Genomic DNA, 18,658 nt, shown 5'->3' on the forward strand with positions numbered 1-18,658 from the left:
ATAGTGAGAGTTTGGGGGAGTGACTACTGTAGCAGGAGAAGTGAGAGGGAGTTTAGACGTGGAAATATGACTATTGTGTTACATGGGAAAAGACATTTAGTTTTGGTTACAGAAGTGCAAGCCAAAATTCACTGCATTTAGACCTTCAGAGATTAAACAGGCCATGAACACATTAAAACGAACAGGGCACTGTGATGCTATGCACTACAACGGATGCTTCAATACCATACAGCATAATCATGCACCCATTCAGAAGACAAATGTGCCCGTTTATATTATTTAGATAAGTTATGTTGGTGCAGATATGTTGGATGGGTTTATTTTGAGAAAGGGGTGTTTGCAAAGTTGTTTGAAAATATGCTTTATTTTTGTAATTCTGCTAGGTGCCACTAGTGTTACTGAAATGACATACTTCACCTTTAAAAAAATATGTATATTTTCTTTGAAACAAAAAGAATTTAGACTTCAACAAAACAATTTAGACTGTTTTTATCAAGCCTCCACAAGCTTTCATGCTTGTGCCTTGCGGTTGCCAGATGTCAAGAGTTTAAAACCCCCAATCAGAGCTTTTCTCTTAAAAGGATGCATCTTCTCCTCTGTGTTTTACTTAATCTTTGCAATCTGGCAACAATACATCTGAAAAACAAAGACAAATATGTAAGCTGGAGTACAGCAATCTCCATTGTAATATTTTGATCAAATTAAAGTACAACCAGTCTGTGTTCCTTCACGTGAATGCTTGTGTTGTTTGCTATGACTAAATCTGTGATCAAACCTTCTCAGTGATGAACTGTAATAAATCCAAACATGAATCTCAACTATATTGTTTTGCGATTGTGGTTGCAGAATAAATGCACTTACGCATCTGTGTGACAATACAAAGTCTTTCAAATAATTAAGAATTTAGAATTATTGGAATTATGACTAGCCTTAGCTTTTGAGTTTATAGGCCTAATGTAGAGAGTGTGTTAATTTACATTAAAATATTATAAATCAGGAAAGTAGATGAGTAAAACTATGCATATGAGATTACATTCTCTTGATTTGTGCTTATACTGTAGGTGAAATGACAACAAATGACAATCATGCTCAGTAATCAATATTACAATTTTGAGCAAAATAACTAAGTATCATTTAACTAAAAGTTTTCATTGACTAAAACTAGACTAAAATTCCCAGATGTTTTGTCAACTAAAACTTGACTAATCAAACAGGACAGGTTGACTAAATATGTTAAAAACTAAAAATGACATTTAACAGGACTAAGACTAAATTAAAAAATAACTGACAAAATTAACACCAATGTGAAGAATTTATCTCATAAATTAGCATTACCTTCAAGTTATGATCATACTACCAAAATTACTCTGAAGAATGACCAGTCCATGAACTCTTTCTCCCAAGTGACTCCAGACACTCTGACCTTGTTTTTTTCCCTCGCTTTTTGAGCCAAAACACTGCCAACATTAGCACGCAAGGACATGCTTGGGTTTGTGCGGTCTCATTTCAATTTCGCATGAGAATGAGGATGTCAGAGTGGATGCGGGCTGGTGGCTTAAACGGTCAGTCAATGCTGTCAGTCGTGACCAAAGTCTGAGCTAAGATGTCTATAGCACTCTGACAAAAAATGACAGTTGATGTCGCACAGCCTGCCTTTGCTTTTACCCAAAATCTCAGTGGGGTCGCACAACAATGGATAGGAAAATAAGAAAATGATGTGCATGTAAATATGGTCACAATCATGCTAGCAAACCTTTAATTATCTGGGAGAGGTCAAAATCAAGTTGTGTTTTATCTTTGATAAGATTATGTGTGCGTGTGTGTTGGCTGAGTGTATTTGCACTAATATTTGCCAGTGTGTGTTTATCACCTGCTGTCAAATGGCAGGTCTCCTGGCAGTATGTGTGTGCTGTCCCGTCCAATGAGAAATCGCACACGGTCGAAGAACTGACGTGAAGGGCGTGTCTCGAAAAGGGCGTGGCTCTGCTGAATGATGTCACGTGGGTCAGGCGAGCCTTGGCACAGCGGGGCACTCACACACACCTGCTGACTACAACAGTCTGGGTCGACACAGTCCATGAGACCATCTGAAACACACACACACACACACAGACACACATACACGCTTTACATGCGGAGACATGTAGCCTTGATGCAGCTTGCCCTTGCTCTGCGTGTGTCTGTGCGTGCGTGATCTCATTTGTCAGCTCCATTAAAGGGGATCTGTGTTTTTAACCTCCCACAGGAGAAAGTCTCAGAGAGAATAACCCAGAAACCTCTCTCTCTCACACACACAAACTCACACATACTGCATGTTTACTTAGATACATTAAAGAGGACATATTATAGAATACTATTGTTTTTTTATAATGCAAATGGTTAACCACTACAGACTCAAATTATCCCTTCTGCTAAAAGAAAACTTTTTTGCATTTTTACAATTCCAAAATATTTTTTTGATTTATTATAAATCTTTTTTTTTTTTTATTGAGAATATCTCTAAAGGGAAGTTTTGTCAGATTTAGCTAACTTCTGTGGACAATTTTGTACCCATAAGCTAACTAAACCCCTTCACACACAATCTGAGACATAAGCCAGTGTGTATTATCATACGACAGGTTTTGTTTTGCATTTTATCTTTGCTAACCATTCAAAGGTTTAGGGTCGGAAAGGTTTTAAATTTTTTTTTTTTTTTTTTTTTTTTTTTAAGTATTTTATGAATTAATTTGATCAAAAATACAGTCAAAGCCATAATACTGTGAAATATTTTTACAATTTAAAATAACTGTTTTTTTTTATTTATTTATTTATTTTAATATATTTTAAAATGTAATTTATTCCTGTGATGGAAAAGTCTCCAGTCTTCAGTGTTGAAAATGGTTGTGCGGCTTAATATTTTTGTGAAAACAATATAGAATTGAAAGTTCAAAAGAACAGCATTTATCTGAAATAAAAATATTTTGTTACCTTATAAATGTTGAAATGTCTTTACTGTCATTTTTGATCAACATAATGTATCCTTGCTGAATAAAAGTACAATTTTGTTTAACTTTTGAACTGTAGTGTAACTAGCCATGCCTAGAACAATACCTTTGTGAGATTGTGTCAACCTAAATCTGAAAGGGTTAGTTCACCCAAAAATGAAATTTCTGTCATTAAGTACTCACCCTCATGTCGTCCCAAACCCGTAAGACCTTTGTTTGTCTTCGGAACACAAATGAAGATATTTTTGATGAAATCCAAGGGTATCTGATCCACACATAGGCAGCAACGACACTGCACCTTTTGAGGTCCATAAAGACATAAAACGACTAAAAATACTTTTTGTGCACCAAAACCTGAGCCCCCGCGTTCGGACGTAAACACTGAAGCTCTGCAACGAAAATAGCTTAGCAGTATGACAGGGGACAGATGAATTTGTTGAATAAAGTCGTTATTTTTGTTTTGTTTTTTTGCACAAAAAGTACTCTCGTCGCTTCATAATATTAAGGTTGAACCACTGTAGTCACATCGACCGTTTTAACGATGTGTTTAGTAACTTTCTGGACCACAAAAAGGTGCAATGTCGTTGTTGCCTATGTGTGGATCAGATGAAACGAAGGTCTTACGGGTTTGGGACGACATGAGGGTGGGTACTTGATGACAGAAATTTCATTTTTGGGTGAACTAACCCTTTAAGGGGCCATTCACATGTTGTGTCTTTTGCGTGCTCAAGTTCGTTATTTTAAGTGTAGACATGCAACATGCATGCTCACATATGGCTCGTTTCCACTGAGCGGTACGGTTCAGTACAGTACAGTACGGTACGATTCGGGAATGTAAACCCTGATAAGGCTTGCGTTTCCACCGCCAACAGTACCCTTACTTGATAGGCTTGGTGTATGCCGGAAAGTAGCGATCAACATCATTCTTGCGCGAAGAAGAAAGCAACACAGTAAACAACAATGGATACAGCAGATCTTGTTCTTGCTTTTTGGCATGTGGCTGTCTGTCACAAGAAGAAGACAAGCTTTGCTTGCTGCGCGCCGACATTAGGTGTTTCACAATACCAGGTACACAGTTCAGACTTGCGTCCTTGGTGGTTCGCACCTACCAGCAAGCGTCAATAGCAGAGAAGCGGAAGAAAAAACCCAGCGTAATTTAAAAACTACTTTATTGTGTCATGAAATGTAGTTTTAAAAGTTCTTCAGGAGAGAATGCAGTTGTTTCAAGCTCAAATCCGTAGCTTATTTATAAAGTTAGCGTCAATTGGAAAATTTGATCTGACGTTGTCGGAGTTGTGAGATCCAGGCGATCACCGGGCGCTCAGTGCTAATGTACCCAGCCGAAAACAGCTGTACCTCGGCTAGTCCTTCTGACATTTGCCGCTGGCTCAGATGTCTCTGTAGAGGTTAAACATGAGATATCATTCATCTTGTGTATAACGGCCAATCTTTGGTCTCACGAATATATAATTTGTTTCCGGGCAAATCATTTTGGCTGAGGGCAACGTGAAGTTTCATAACTTTATATATTTACTTAACTTTACCGTTGTACTACTAGAGCGCTGACTTTGTACGTTTGACTGAATTGTTTGCTTGTGTTTATTTCTTATTGTATAGCTTTTTATACTTTATACTTTTACTTTTATAATGGCTATTACTGATAATTAAAACAGATTTTTAACAAAAAGAGACAGGGTTTTTTTGTCTTATTTCATTTTATTATAGGCTACATATACAGTGAAGATAATCAGAGTACATATGCACATATAACCTGAACCACACATTAATAGGTTTCTTTTTTTTTTTTTTTTTATGAAAACGAAAATAGGCAGGGTTGTGTTTTATATTTTGTTTTGTTATATAGCCTACATGAAGTAAAGATAATCAATGCACGCGTTGCCTGAACCACATATGTGTGGCGCCTCTTGTGTTGTCATTCCCCTTGTAGCACGCGCAAGTGACGATTCTCTGTCAACCAATCAACGTTTTGCAGTGAGTGTAGCTCCACACTTTTGGTACCGGTACTATTGGTACTATTGTGCTTGGCACCCCAACGGAAGGGTCCCAAAAAAGTGGTACGGTACAGTTCGGAATAAGGGTACCATTCACAACTTTTGACAATGGAAACGGCAAAAATTGCATACCGTACTGTACTGAGCCATACCGCTCAGTGTAAACGAGCCAATAGAGAGCAACACCCTTGTTTCTTCCCAGGCACGTTTACATCAAAGCGAGATGAAAAAACACAACTTTTCAAAATGCCGCAAGCACATCACAGGTCATGTGACAAAAACCAGCTTCACCCTTTCCATAACAACATTGAAAGCTCAGCCAAAATGTACGAACAGCTGATGACAGCTTTATGGTGTTTTTTCCCCCCTCATTTCCATAAACATATCTAGTAGCAGAGGTAATGCAAGGGCTGGAAATCCATTTATCCATTGCTGAAACTTCCTAGACTTCATGGAAAATGCGGCTCATGATTGCTTAGCAACGGCAGACACTGCGAGAGCGCTTTATGAAACGAAAAGAAAGCATTGTAGCTGGCATTTGCCATGCGTTTTTAGACGTGACGTGAACAGCCCCTAATTCATCCTCTCTATATCTGTCATCCACACAGCTCATCTCCTATAGGGTTCTTTACCGCTGTCATTATCTTTACTGTCATTGCACTCGGTTTCCATGACAACGTTACAGCCCGGACCACTCCATCCCGACTGGCACACACAATGCCAACCGCTCTGCTCCAGCGTACAGCGTCCATTACCGTTACACAACCCAGGACATGCATCTAAGAGAAAAAGACAGAACATCTATAATAATGATGTTCTTTCTTCAAAAATTGTTCATATAAAAAGACATCACAAAGTCATCTATTAATTTCTTCATTCAGTCTATCACACATACACTTACCTTTATCAAACAGATCCAGGTAATGTGCTGCTGAAAGAGTTACAAAATGAAAGACGGAGAGAACAAAGAGGGAGAAATTACATTGGAGACATACTTCAGAGAAGATCTGTGTGTGCGTGTATGTGCATTGTTTTTTTTTTTTAAAGTGTCCCTGTCGTTTGCTGCCTTAAGCGTATATTTGTCCCCTGAGTTTCACAGACTGTTCTCATCATGAGCACCACAATTAAAGGAACTGTGGCTCGGAGGAGGAAAAAAGAAGGAAAAAGAGGAAGAGAGAGACAGGCAGAAAGAGAAAAACTGTTTAGTTTATACATCATCTACAAGGCAAAAACACGGCTCCATGTTGGTTCAGAGTCAGTTGATTTACATGTTTTATAAAAAATGCATGACGCTTGTCAAATAATCGGTTAAAAAGGCAAATAATCATCAAGATATGATATTTACAAAGTGTCTGGAGCATGATTCCAAAAGACTGCCAGACTAACGTGTTAATCAAATGTGACAACCCGCTGTCAAAGGGTTGGCGAAATGTTGAGTAAATATCAAGACTGAAGAGTGATGTTAAAAAAAGGGTGTTAAGGCCTAAGAACAACAAAAAAGAAAAGAAAAAGCATTGTGAAAAACTATTTTAAACACTAAAACTATTGACAGAGTGCAAAGCAATTGATTTCACATACAACCTCACCACTTCTAAGTCTTGTATAATGATTATACATTCAGTTTCTATGACCTCATATTAAATGAGAGCCTACATGGGATATTTGTTCTTTAAAAAAGGTATTTATTTTTTTTAAAGTATTATTAATTATATACTATTATTTTATATAAAAAAATATAAATACATTATATGTATTAATGTATTTATTATATATTGCATGATTATTTAAGTAAATAGCAAAAAAGCTCAAATGTGATTAAAACATTTTGAAAATATACATAATGTGTGTGTGTATATATATATATATATATATATATATATATACACACACACACACACACAAGTTTGGGGTCAGAAAGACGTTTTTTAAGAAATCTCACGCTCAACAAAGCTGCATTTATGATCAAAATACAGATAAAACAGCAATACTGTCACAGTTGATTGCAGCAATGAGAGTTGTGAGGCTGGATCTAGTCGAGGCAGTCACTTTTTTTAACACAAACAAAATAACAATAACATACCATAGACAAGAACGGACAAAGAAACAACTGAAAATGAGGGCTATAAATACACTTACTCAGGGTACGTTTACACGACAATGTTGTACTAAAAACACGAATGCTTTTCCTTTGTGTTTTTCAAATACAGACGACAATGATGTCAAAATGATCCTCATTTACACAGATCTGCAAAAATGACTAAAATGTTGTATTATGCATGTCAGGAACAGGTGGGGGTAAACAATTAACAAATGAGTAGCCATGGAAACAAATGGAAACATACCTAGAAACAATGACAACTAATGAACAGGGACAAAGGAAACAAGAACACAGGTAAAAGAGAAACCTTTCTGTGACAAATACTGTGAAATGTTATTACAAATGTCAAATAACTGTTTTAAAATGTATAGAAAGTTATATCTTTATCTTTACTGTCACTTTTGATCAATTTATTGCATCCTTGCTGCATAAAAATGTTAATTTCTTTAAAAAAAACAAAAGAATCTTACTGACCCCAAACTTTTGAACAGTAGTATATATAATATTATCTAATAATGTGATATAATAATATAATACAAACAGTGTCATTCTAACATACCAATGGTGCAGTGCTCTCCCTCCCAACCAGGCTGACAGACACACTGTCCATCCCTGCACTCTCCATGCTCTTCACAGATTGGATGGCATGCCTGTTTGTCACAAGAGGTCCCTTCCCACCCCTCCTCACATTGGCAGCGTCCAGCAACACATACACTATGGGCGCTGCAGGGAACAGGGCAAACCTCTGAAACGAGTCACAAAGCAACAGAGAGAAAAGAAATTTGTTACCATTCATTATCATCAACTAAGTTATTTTTTACACTGCATCTTCTTCATCACAGTGGTCTTGGATTTTATACTGACACCTATTGGATGCATGAAGTACCATATGTTTACTAACACTTGCCGCTTTACATCAAAGCTGTTTTTCTGTTGTTTTGTCTTTTCCCCCATTTCATACTAAACATACAGTATATGGACATTCTTGAATTCAATCCCAATGATTTTCTGTGTGTTGTTGGTGGTTCACACTGGTACACAGCTGGCTGCTGCACTGTACCATGACTGGAAAGCCAAGAGCTCTCTTCCTGCTGTGGTCATGTCTTGGACGGAGGAATTTAGTGGTGTGGTCATGTGTTCACACTCTGCACTTGATGTCCCAGCATTTTTTCCTTGATCTGAGGCATGGTTGCTGCCGGTTGTCACGGTTTGTTTCATCGCTCCAGTAGGGACCGCTTGTTTGGACATTTTTTCCCGCTCAGTCTTTTTGGACTGTACGGTGCATTGCAAACAAGCTGAGCATGCCTTGAACACTGGCTGAAAGTACTATATACAGAAGTTATTACTCTTTATTATTGTTGTGTTATGTCAGCATTGTGGTGCCCATAAGGGGGTGACCCACTCCACATAGAGCAGGGATGGGCAACTTCTCTACAAATGCACTGGAAAATTTTGATCCAACCCTAATTAAACACAAATGAACAAGCTAATCAATGTCTTCAGGATTATTAGAAAGCTACAGGCAGGTGAGTTTTTATCAGGGTTGGAGCTAAACTCTGCAGGACAGTGGCCCTTCCAGGACCGAAGCTGACCATTCCTGGTGTAAAACAGGTTTTTCTAGAAGACTGATATGACTAGAGTCTTCATCTCATGTCAGTTTACATCATTTTTTATCATATTTTGTATTAAAACTTTTTTATTTAGTAAAAAAAAAAAAAAAAAAAAAAAAAGAACTGTAATTGTAAAGAACGAATGTAAAGAGAGGAGAAATTCACAAACATCCTCTTCTCTCCATCTACGTTCTGCTTTATCACACCAGCCTAAACTGTCCAAATGTTACTGTGGGCCTGAATTCAAGACAGGGTTTAGTTTCATGACAAAAACAATTTCCTTGAACCAGTAAGATATCTCTGCTCTCTGGCCCTCAGACAGAATGGCTTTGTCTTCACGCGTACTTACAGGATTCGTGAGGGGTCAAACTGAGATGACAGTTTTTCATATCTTAAAAGTCACTTAAAATCAGCTTCCACATTTCTCCTCTGTAACTGCAGCATTGAATGTTGAGTTTGGACAGCCTCCCCTCTGCCTTTCTCACTTCAATCGTCCTCTACGTCTCGTAACATTCAAAACAAATTATCCTTGCTGTTCTATAAAGCACATCGGACGAGAGTTCTCCCTCTCAATCACATGCGAGATATAAATGTCTGGCAATGACAGGAAGGGCATTAAACCGGAATGTTTATTAATACACACATTATCAATTTAACTGCTCTGCCGTGGAAACAGGCAGTTTAATGCTATAATATTCATGCATTTTGATAAATATTGCATTTTGATAATCTAATATTTAATAAATGCTTTCATATTCTAGCCAGTGGCCAAAAGGCAATGAGTGCCGATCTTCCAGAAAAGCAATCTCTCTGCAATAAAACAGTGTTCTTATTTAAATATCATCATTGTTAACCAGGAAATGATGAAACTGGCGGCACGTTCCATGAATAGGGTACAAAATATAGGGCCTGAAATTCTTATAACTTATTATTCTTAAATAATACTTTTTCCCCCCTATTCATTCTATGTGAGGTTTCCAATTTTTGCAACCTTGTAATTAACATTTGAGACGCTTAATATATTAAATAAACAATCAACTTAAATAAATAAATAAATAAATAAATACATAAAAATGCCAGAATGAGTAGCAGCTTGGTAAATAAGTTTGCAGATTTAGCCAAAATTATGTTATCACTCAGTTGAGGCTAGATAGTTTAGGACCGAACGTTAGTTTTTAGTTATTAAAAAAGTTGTATGTACCATAAATTAAAGGAAAATATTTTTTATCATTGAGATTATTTAGTTGTCCTCTTGTCCTACTGTAGAAAGGGATACATTTCGACAAATTATGTAAAATTATGATGTTGTATGATTTCAGTTGTAGCATACTGTTGCAAATGTCAAGACCTTGGAGGTGAGATGGGCAAAAATCTTCACATTTTATGCGTTTACAACTAGCTACTCTTCATGCTAGGTTATTTTTATATTAGATAATACTGTACTTTACCTGATATATCCAATAGTTCTAACAACCGAAAAATATGGAATTTGGGCCGCTAAAGCTTTTAAAATAGTAATGGGATACCAAAGTGTACCGTATTCGTGGACAGTGCCTGGTATATATCATGCATTTAACTGCAATCCTCTCCCTCCATCTGTAAAACACAAGGAAATTCTACAGTCCAGCAGGTTTCATTTACGAGATGCACAATCAATCAGACAATAAGAACGACTCCGTTTTCTCTCTATTAAAGAAAGTACATTCCTTTTTACAATATATATCACATTACAATTAAGTGCCGATCCATACTCCTGCACATAGTGCCCTGCTTTACTCTGTCAGACAGAAGCGGAACTGGATTTGGAGTTTTGGGGTCAATAGTAACTGAATCAAACTAAAATCAGAAACTTCTGAGTGAGAGACGCATGACCAAATGATGAAAAAGCACTTTAAAGACTGAAAATACAATTGATAAGATGAATGGAGAAAACCTTCGTGCACATTTGTATGTGTAAATTGATTGTAACTCACCTATGGAGCAGTCGTCGCCACTCCAGCCCTGCTCACACACACACCCCCCTGTCTGGGCTTGGTACGTTCCATGACCTGAACATTGTTCTTTACAGGCAGGAAGTGCCGTCTCACAGCTCTCACCTCCCCAGCCTGCGGAACACACACACTCACCGCGCACACACACACCACGACCTGAGCACAAGGGATCCACGCAATCCACTGCAGACACCCAACCAAACACACAGAAATAAGAGATTTACCCGTAAACATTTAATTACAGGTGCATGTAGGATGTATGTGCATATAAAGCCATATTCTGAGTTTTTCTTCACACAAGTCGGGTAGAAATTGAGGTGCAAATTACCTCTGAGACATCTAATCCCATTCAGATAGGAAAGCGTGTGATTGCAGTATATTACTGTTTTCGCAACGCATCTCCTCATATATTTTGACCTGTGTCATCACCATAATTACAACTGAATTTCTTGTGCTGTCTAGTGCATTTTCATTATAGATTTGGAAAATAAATTCTAGGTAAAATAACATTTGACTTTAGCATAACAGTTGTATTGGTAAGTGAGACAGCTAAGCTGATGGTTATTGTCATGTTATGGCCAACAATTAGTTAAACAGTGATATTAAAATCATATCCATCATATTTTGTCAAAATAAATTAAAAATAAACCACTAAAAATCAATCATTTTAAATGCTACAGTGTATTTAGGCATCACAACGTTATTACATACAGTATGAAAAATTATTTTTAAGATTAACATTATTAATAAATTATTACAGCTTTTTAATTGAGCGTAAGATGACGACCAAGATAATCTAAATGTAAAAATAGCGTGTGTGTGTTGTGTTCCTTATTTGTACTGTAAGTTGTGTCCTCAAAATTAATAAATGTTAATATAGTAGGAAAAATGTTATCTTTTCCTTAATAATATATATTATAATTATATCATAATCTCTATTCGGTCTGAATCAGAACATAAAATCACGCATGTCCTCTATTAATAATTATAACTCAAACGTCGTTTAGAAAACAAATTCTCTGAATAGTGCTCAAGACAGAGGCAGAGACAGCGAAACATAAAAACACCACAGTTAGAGAGAGTGCATAACAAAAAAGAACAAGATACAAATACATGGAAATTCCAATTACAACAGCAACAATATGTTCACTTCTGTGTGTGCGTAGATGCGGAAGGTGTCTGATGGAAAAGCTAATTTGGTGGATGGATCTACATGGGATTAAATTGAGTCTCTCTCTCTAGCTCTCTCTGTCTCTCTCTCTATCACTGAAATGGCAGCAATGAATTTTCAGCTTAATGGTTAGGGGAGAAAGTGTGTTTAAAATCCAATTACAGGACATTCATCATAAACAAGCTGTGAAGATAGACTAGTAGCTCTGTACGCACACATGCACTCGCACTGAGCATGATGGTCATGATGTAGATGAGGGTTATTTGTGCCTCAATTTTTCTATGTAAAAATGAATGTAGTCCATCAAAAGCTGAAAATGTTTTAATGAAAGATTTGAGTGTGTGTGTGTGTGTGTGTGTGTGTGTGTGTGTGTGTGAGCTGTACCTTGCTCACAGTTATCGCCCTTGAATGCAGGAGCACACACACAGATTCCGTTGACACATTCTCCATTGTTGGAACAGGTGGGATCGATACACTGGCCTTCCTCCACCTCACACTCCGCCCCCTTCCATCCAGTGTGACACACACACACACCTTTCTCATAATCGCCATTACCACTACACAGCACTGGGCAAGAGTCTGAAATATACACACAAAAGCATAAATAATCTGATTAATCAGATCTTTGCAACATTGTGTAACTGTAAGATTGTAATATTGTGTGAAAATAAAGCTTATTTAGTTCGTTTATGTCTGCAATGTTGTTTAAAGGCATTATTGCACAGATAAAATGATGAGTAATTATATCATGTCAAACAGTGTATTTTTTGCATAATTATATTGTGCATTATTGGGTGATCATGAATACATTATGTATTATTGTGTGATTATGATGATGTTATTGTGTTCAGTTGTACCCTTTGAACAGTCTGGCCCCAGGAAGCCAGTAAAACAGTGACAGTGTCCGGCAACACACTCTCCGTTACCGTTACAGTTAGTGGAGCAACCGTCTATTGTCTCTGAACACACAAACACAATAAAATTCACTATACAATTACATTACTCTGAAGTTATGTACTAATTTCTCTATTTGTATCATTAGCAAGCATTTTTACATCCAATAACACAATAATAATGCAATAATTTAGTTTATATTAAAAAGAAAATAATTAAGGAAAATAAGGAAATTAAAAAAGTAGTTGCATTTTTAGCGTGATCTCTCACCTATGGGTGTGCTGTACACTACCACCTGTTCCATTTTGCGACCATCATTATAGAAAGCCAGGTACCAGGTGCCTACATCAAGGTATTCCACAAAACCTGTCTCCTGTAGGGCAGACACCAGCAGACTCCGTGGAGGAGGGTTCGGAGTTTTGACATTCCGGGAATCCTGCTTTATCAGCTGTCTCCCATCCAGCAACTTCACAAAGTCAAACTGGAGAAAAAGGACATATAGTTAGTTATATGTGTATCTGATCTAAATTGTGTTAAAAAGAACATAGCACAGTTCGACAGCTGAATTCATGCCCTTGGCACTGACCGTCCATAACTTGGAGATATAACTTGGTGCTCTGTGTCTCAGCAGCCCCCTGTACTCTACCCTGTCTTCTAGGTGATGCTGACAGCTTTCGCATACTCCCCGAAGAAAACAAGCTCCTATTTATATGCCCAATACTTGCCAAAACATACATCCTACAGAACTGGAAAAAGTAAATCAAGTATATCCACCCAACACTGGCTGCAACTTGTGCTACATTATATTCATCTACAGAAACTGAGTGTGTCTGACAAACTCTCTGAATGCCTTGATGTCTAGGAACAGTTTCAGATACATTAATATGAAACCGTGATACCAAACATATTCATTATTATTCCACTGGGTTAATGCATGGCATCCCATATATCTTCTTGTTCTTTTAATGAGAAAAAAAAAAAAAAAAATACAAACAGATAATATGAACGAATAAAAAGAAATCAGTAGTGCAAAACAAAATAAAAATAAACGTAAAAGTAAATAAAAGTATCAATGAATAAATGTAAAGTAACAGACTGTAAAATTAACTAAAACAACAAATCACATGAAATAAAGTGCAAAATAAAAAACAATGGAATGCACGAACAGTGCAAGTAAACTTAGAAAGTAGCAATTAACTTAAATTTAAACAAAAGGAATAAATTAAACCATGTAAAATTAAGAATTAAGAAATAAAACTTAAAATCAGTAGGGCAAAAAATATCAAAAACAAATAATATGGACAAATAAAATAAGATTATCAGTAGTGCAAAATAAAATAAAAAGAGAGTAACAAATAATAAAAAAGGAAGTAAATAAGTAATATTTATTGAACAAGTAATTAAGAAAGTTAAAGGTGCAGTAAGCGATTTCTGCGAAACTGGGATTGAACCGAGAACCACAACACACTTGTAGCAAGTCAGCAGTAGGGGGCATATCCACACATAATGGGGGAGGAGAGAGAGTGAGCAAGAGGGACATTTGAAGAAAGACTGTAGAAAGAGAGATGAATGAATGACGTTACAAAAGAGAAAAGATCCGAGGAATATCACTGGAAAAAGAAGGGTTATAATAAGGCAAGAACTTAAGGACTTGTGTTAATGTTAGAAAAGCTTTCCAGCGCTGGAGAAACCGAAGCGGGAAGGCCTGAAAATCGACGCCGAGTTTGTGTTGTTTCTGCTCCACACATGAGTAACATTGGTTTTGCTCTGTTTCACAGAACCAATATATGCTGTTGTTGTAATATTAGTTATAACAGGACAGTTTTGAGATCATTGTTTGTCTGGAGCTGGTGTGCTGCTGGCGACTAACAACCAAATCTTGCTTGTATATACTCTTGTGTACTGTATGTTCATTTTTTTTTTGTTCTTCCTTATTGTTCGTTTGTCATCTTCGCTTTATTTTGCTTTGCTTCAGCTATGATAAAGATACATCCACTCTCGCATTGCCTGTTTATGCATTTTGGGGGTGGAGCAATGAAGGGAGGGGCATGTTTGTTTGGGTTGATTTCAAATATCAACAGTGTTCCTCAGAAATAGCTTACTGCACCTTTAAACTAAAGATCACAAAGAAGACTCCATTGGGCCGAATGGTTCCGAGCACACAGGCAGAACCTGATTTCACCAATTGCAACATGTTCCTGGATCAACATCTTTGTTGATCCAGGATGTGTTTGTTGATCCAAGTTTAGGCTTGCAACCAGGGTTAAGTGCTTCTACATGAGGTGTTATTCAATTCCCTCTGATTTTAAGGATAACTTATGGGTATGGTTGTGTTTAGGGGTATGGATATGGTTAGGATTCAGTTTTCAGACAGGAATGCTGCTGCAGGATCAACAAAATATGTTAACTGACTTGGCAAAATCAGGACATTTAAGTACACAGTGCCAGCAGCATTTCCATTACAAAGTTCACTACTGGTGGAAAAGCTCTATAAAGGTTCCACTGTTAGAGATAGTAAGTGTGAGTACAGTATCTTTCACACTTTCATGTGCTCCCCATTGTATTATTAAGGGGCATAAACTAGGACTGATCCCCTTCTCCCATGCTTCAACATCCAGACACATCAGAGAAACAGGCCTGCGGTTTGAGCAAACACGTCCAGACACGCACACATTTACACAGTCCAGATCAAGTCTGGAGTCGCTGCAAATACGAGACGTTTACATCCAGGCATTTACAGCTCACCATCTGCGCTCGTTTGACTCAGCCTGCGATCCGTATATCTGTGTTCAGCGTCTGTCTCATCACCCCGCACTACTGTGTCACTTCCATCCTGTAAGTGGTATGAATCTATCTCCAAGGAAACTGGAAAAGATATGTGGCGTTTGTGTCTGTCTGTCTGTATTTGGGGGGGATTGCCAGTGTTTAGACAGAGCTGTTACAAACATCAGAAACATCAATGAGCGGCGTTCTCCGAGGCACTACAGAACCCTCTGGCTATAATGAGTCCCTCTCCTCCTCCGGAGTCACTCTGGAAGCAGTGGAGGCACTGAAGCCCTATCGACTGTAATGACTCTCACGCTGACAGGCAGGAGCCAGCAGGGCAGCAGTTGCACCAGAGCCCCACTGCTTTTAATGACAGCCAGAGAAACTGAGGAACGATCGTGGGAGCTGCAATGGAGTTGACAGTCTCAGTGCAGTAGCGATCTGTCAGGCCTCAGTGAACACACACACACGCAAACTCGCACTCGCGCACCCCGAAGTAGACTTGTGGAAGCTGTGGCAGTGTAAACATCTCTATTCTGACGCACACACAAAAGAAGCCTTTTCATTAAGCAGGAACAATTAACCAGTCTTCTTGCTTTGCCTCCGCCTACATATGCAAGCCCGTATGCAAATGAGGTACAAACGAGAAGCCTTAAATTGAATTACACCGGGCTCTAATTTCTTGAGCAAAGTGAACAGTTAATCTTGGATGATATCCTGAATAATGAGATGTAATTAGCATGTTGGGGTCGTCTGAAGCACCTCGTTAGATACGCTCCTGATCCTCCTTGTTATCTGCCAGTCATAACAATATGCACTTAGACAACGTTTACCAACATGAGTTATCATCACAAAACCTGGGTACAGATACAAAAGGCTGATAACACACTCCCTTTCACACACACACACACACACATACACACATACACTCGCACATGCCTTCTTACACAAACACACAAAAAATGTATAAATAATAAATATTTTATAATTACTTATTAAAAAATGACTATTTAAATGTTAATTCAGTATGATTATTTAAAAATGATGTGAAAACACAGGGGTCTCAAAACATGTTTTTCAAAAGTTGAACTACTTTTAAACAACATGGCTTAGGGCATGAGATGCAATTGATTTATGGTTCAATGATCTGGAAATAAAACGATGTATTTAAAGCCACTTTTCATAACTTTCATTCATTTGCCAAAATTCGTCTTTGAACCATCTTCATTTATGTGCTTTTGTTTGCAAATATCAGTATGTGATCAATTACAGTTTTTTTTTTACGCTTCACACAGTTCTCCAAACCATCTTTCAGCTCAGCACAGCAGTTAATTTCACATTCAAAATGCACTAGAACTATCAAAACACTTCATTCATGTCTCAAAACAAGATATTTTCTTTCATTTTTTATTCAGAATATATATTTAAATATTGCATTAGTGTAGAAATGCACCAAATTGCTGTCTTATGAACTTAAGTTTAACAAACTGATTTACTGTACTGTAAATTATTTTACATTTTTAATAAATTTACAGATATATTATTAATATTTATACAATATAACATGAAACAATGTGCATAACTCAATTAATGAAAGAACTTGGGTTATATTTTCCGTACTGATGTTTGCATGTGATTACCTGCGTGTGAGTAGGTGGTATATTCCTCCTGCCGTAGATACCCAGCAGAGCATCCCGCGTGAGTGAGATGTTGAACTTGACATACTCGGGGTGGTGAACCGTAATGTGAAACCTCCAGAAGAGTCCAGGAGGAATTGCTTGGACCAGCTGTGTCCCGACAGCCACCTCTCCCCTCTCTATCACCCTGCCTCGCTGAATCACCTCTTTATCTGTCAAGCCAAATGGAAAAATGAAACTAACATACTCTATGTCCAATTTCCATGATTTATCCAGAGACAAAAAAGTTGAATAAAATGATTGGACCAAGTGTTTGCCATATGGATCTGCAACATAAGCTTTAAAGTGTTAGTTCATGTCATTTATTCATCTCGTTCCAAACCTGTATGACTTCCTTTCTTCCATGGAACACAAAAAGGAGACATTTCTGGTTGCTCTTTTTAATGCAATTACAATGATTGTAGACTGGAGCTTTCAGGCTTCAAAAAATACACAAAAGCACCATACAATTCTCATTGAAATAGTCTATATGGCTCATACACAATAGTCTCAGTCTCATATTCCATATGATAGCTTTGTGTGAGAAATATTGTGCAGAAGACTTTTATGGTGCTTTTTTGCAATTTTACAGCTTGACAGGCCCAGTCCTTATTCACTTTCAATATGTGAAAAAGACTGGTCAGGATATTCTTTATACATTTACAGAAAGTCATACAGGTTTGGAACAAAATGAAGGAGAATAAATAATGGTAAACACCAAAAGCACTTAATTTAAGCTTTAGGATGATAGTTGTTAAAGATTAAAAATTATGCAACTGAGTTCAGGTTCTCTGACGGACGGTCACACAAAGGCTGTAGATGTAAAAAGAATTTGAAAAAAATGTGAAAAAAAAGTGCCCGAGGGCTTTTAAATGAATCCTGCCTCTGATGCTATCAACACAGACGCCTCCACATCTAAACGTCAAAAAGAATGATGTATTTTTCAGAGGTTCAGTTGATGTGAATCAAAAGTGATCATCTGCAGGACTCTTTGAAAAGCTCTGCTGTCTAGAGTCAAATTCAGGTGACGGCAAAGATGAAACGGCACCTGCCGTATCGAGACAGAGCTTTGGTAGCAAGACCAAAACCCTTATGGACTCTCAGGTGTGAGGTTATTTACATTACCTTTGATAGAACAAGCACACCTGTGCATTAATACGTTCATGCACACGTAGTGGGGTAGTGCAGGCTAGTGGTCAAAGATATGGGCTAGACAACCAAAAAAATTGCAGGGCATTTCTTGAACTATGATCACTGCGCCCTTGAGCAAGACACTTAACACCTGAGGTAGGTTGCTTCAGGGTGAACATCCTTGCATCATAACACGAAGACAGGTGGAAGTTGCTGAAACAATGTGGTTAAAGGGCCAAAAAAGCCCCTATCACAAAACTAGTGTTTTGTAAAAATTGTATTCTCTCTCTCTCTCTCTATAGAACAACATTTACACTATCATTCA

At 37.5% G+C, this 18,658-nt stretch overlaps 1 protein-coding gene across 4 annotated transcripts in view; it reads right to left on the bottom strand.

Moving 5' to 3' along the window:
- tenm1 (teneurin transmembrane protein 1) overlaps positions 1-18,658 on the bottom strand; it is a 202,295-nt gene that overhangs the window by 48,185 nt on the left and 135,452 nt on the right. For 3 of the 4 annotated variants that reach the window (XM_051895417.1, XM_051895418.1, XM_051895416.1), the window contains 9 exons: positions 17,167-17,375; positions 13,031-13,241; positions 12,724-12,825; positions 12,251-12,445; positions 10,678-10,878; positions 7,654-7,839; positions 5,898-5,927; positions 5,629-5,775; positions 1,871-2,087 (listed from right to left, as the gene is read on the bottom strand). In XM_051895417.1, the coding sequence (XP_051751377.1) occupies positions 1,871-2,087; positions 5,629-5,775; positions 5,898-5,927; positions 7,654-7,839; positions 10,678-10,878; positions 12,251-12,445; positions 12,724-12,825; positions 13,031-13,241; positions 17,167-17,375 (1,498 nt within the window). The remainder of the gene's footprint in view (positions 1-1,870; positions 2,088-5,628; positions 5,776-5,897; positions 5,928-7,653; positions 7,840-10,677; positions 10,879-12,250; positions 12,446-12,723; positions 12,826-13,030; positions 13,242-17,166; positions 17,376-18,658) is intronic. The other variant, XM_051895419.1, reaches the window with a different exon arrangement.

Source organism: Ctenopharyngodon idella, chromosome 5, assembly GCF_019924925.1.
Source record: "Ctenopharyngodon idella isolate HZGC_01 chromosome 5, HZGC01, whole genome shotgun sequence".
NCBI lineage: Eukaryota > Metazoa > Chordata > Actinopteri > Cypriniformes > Xenocyprididae > Ctenopharyngodon > Ctenopharyngodon idella.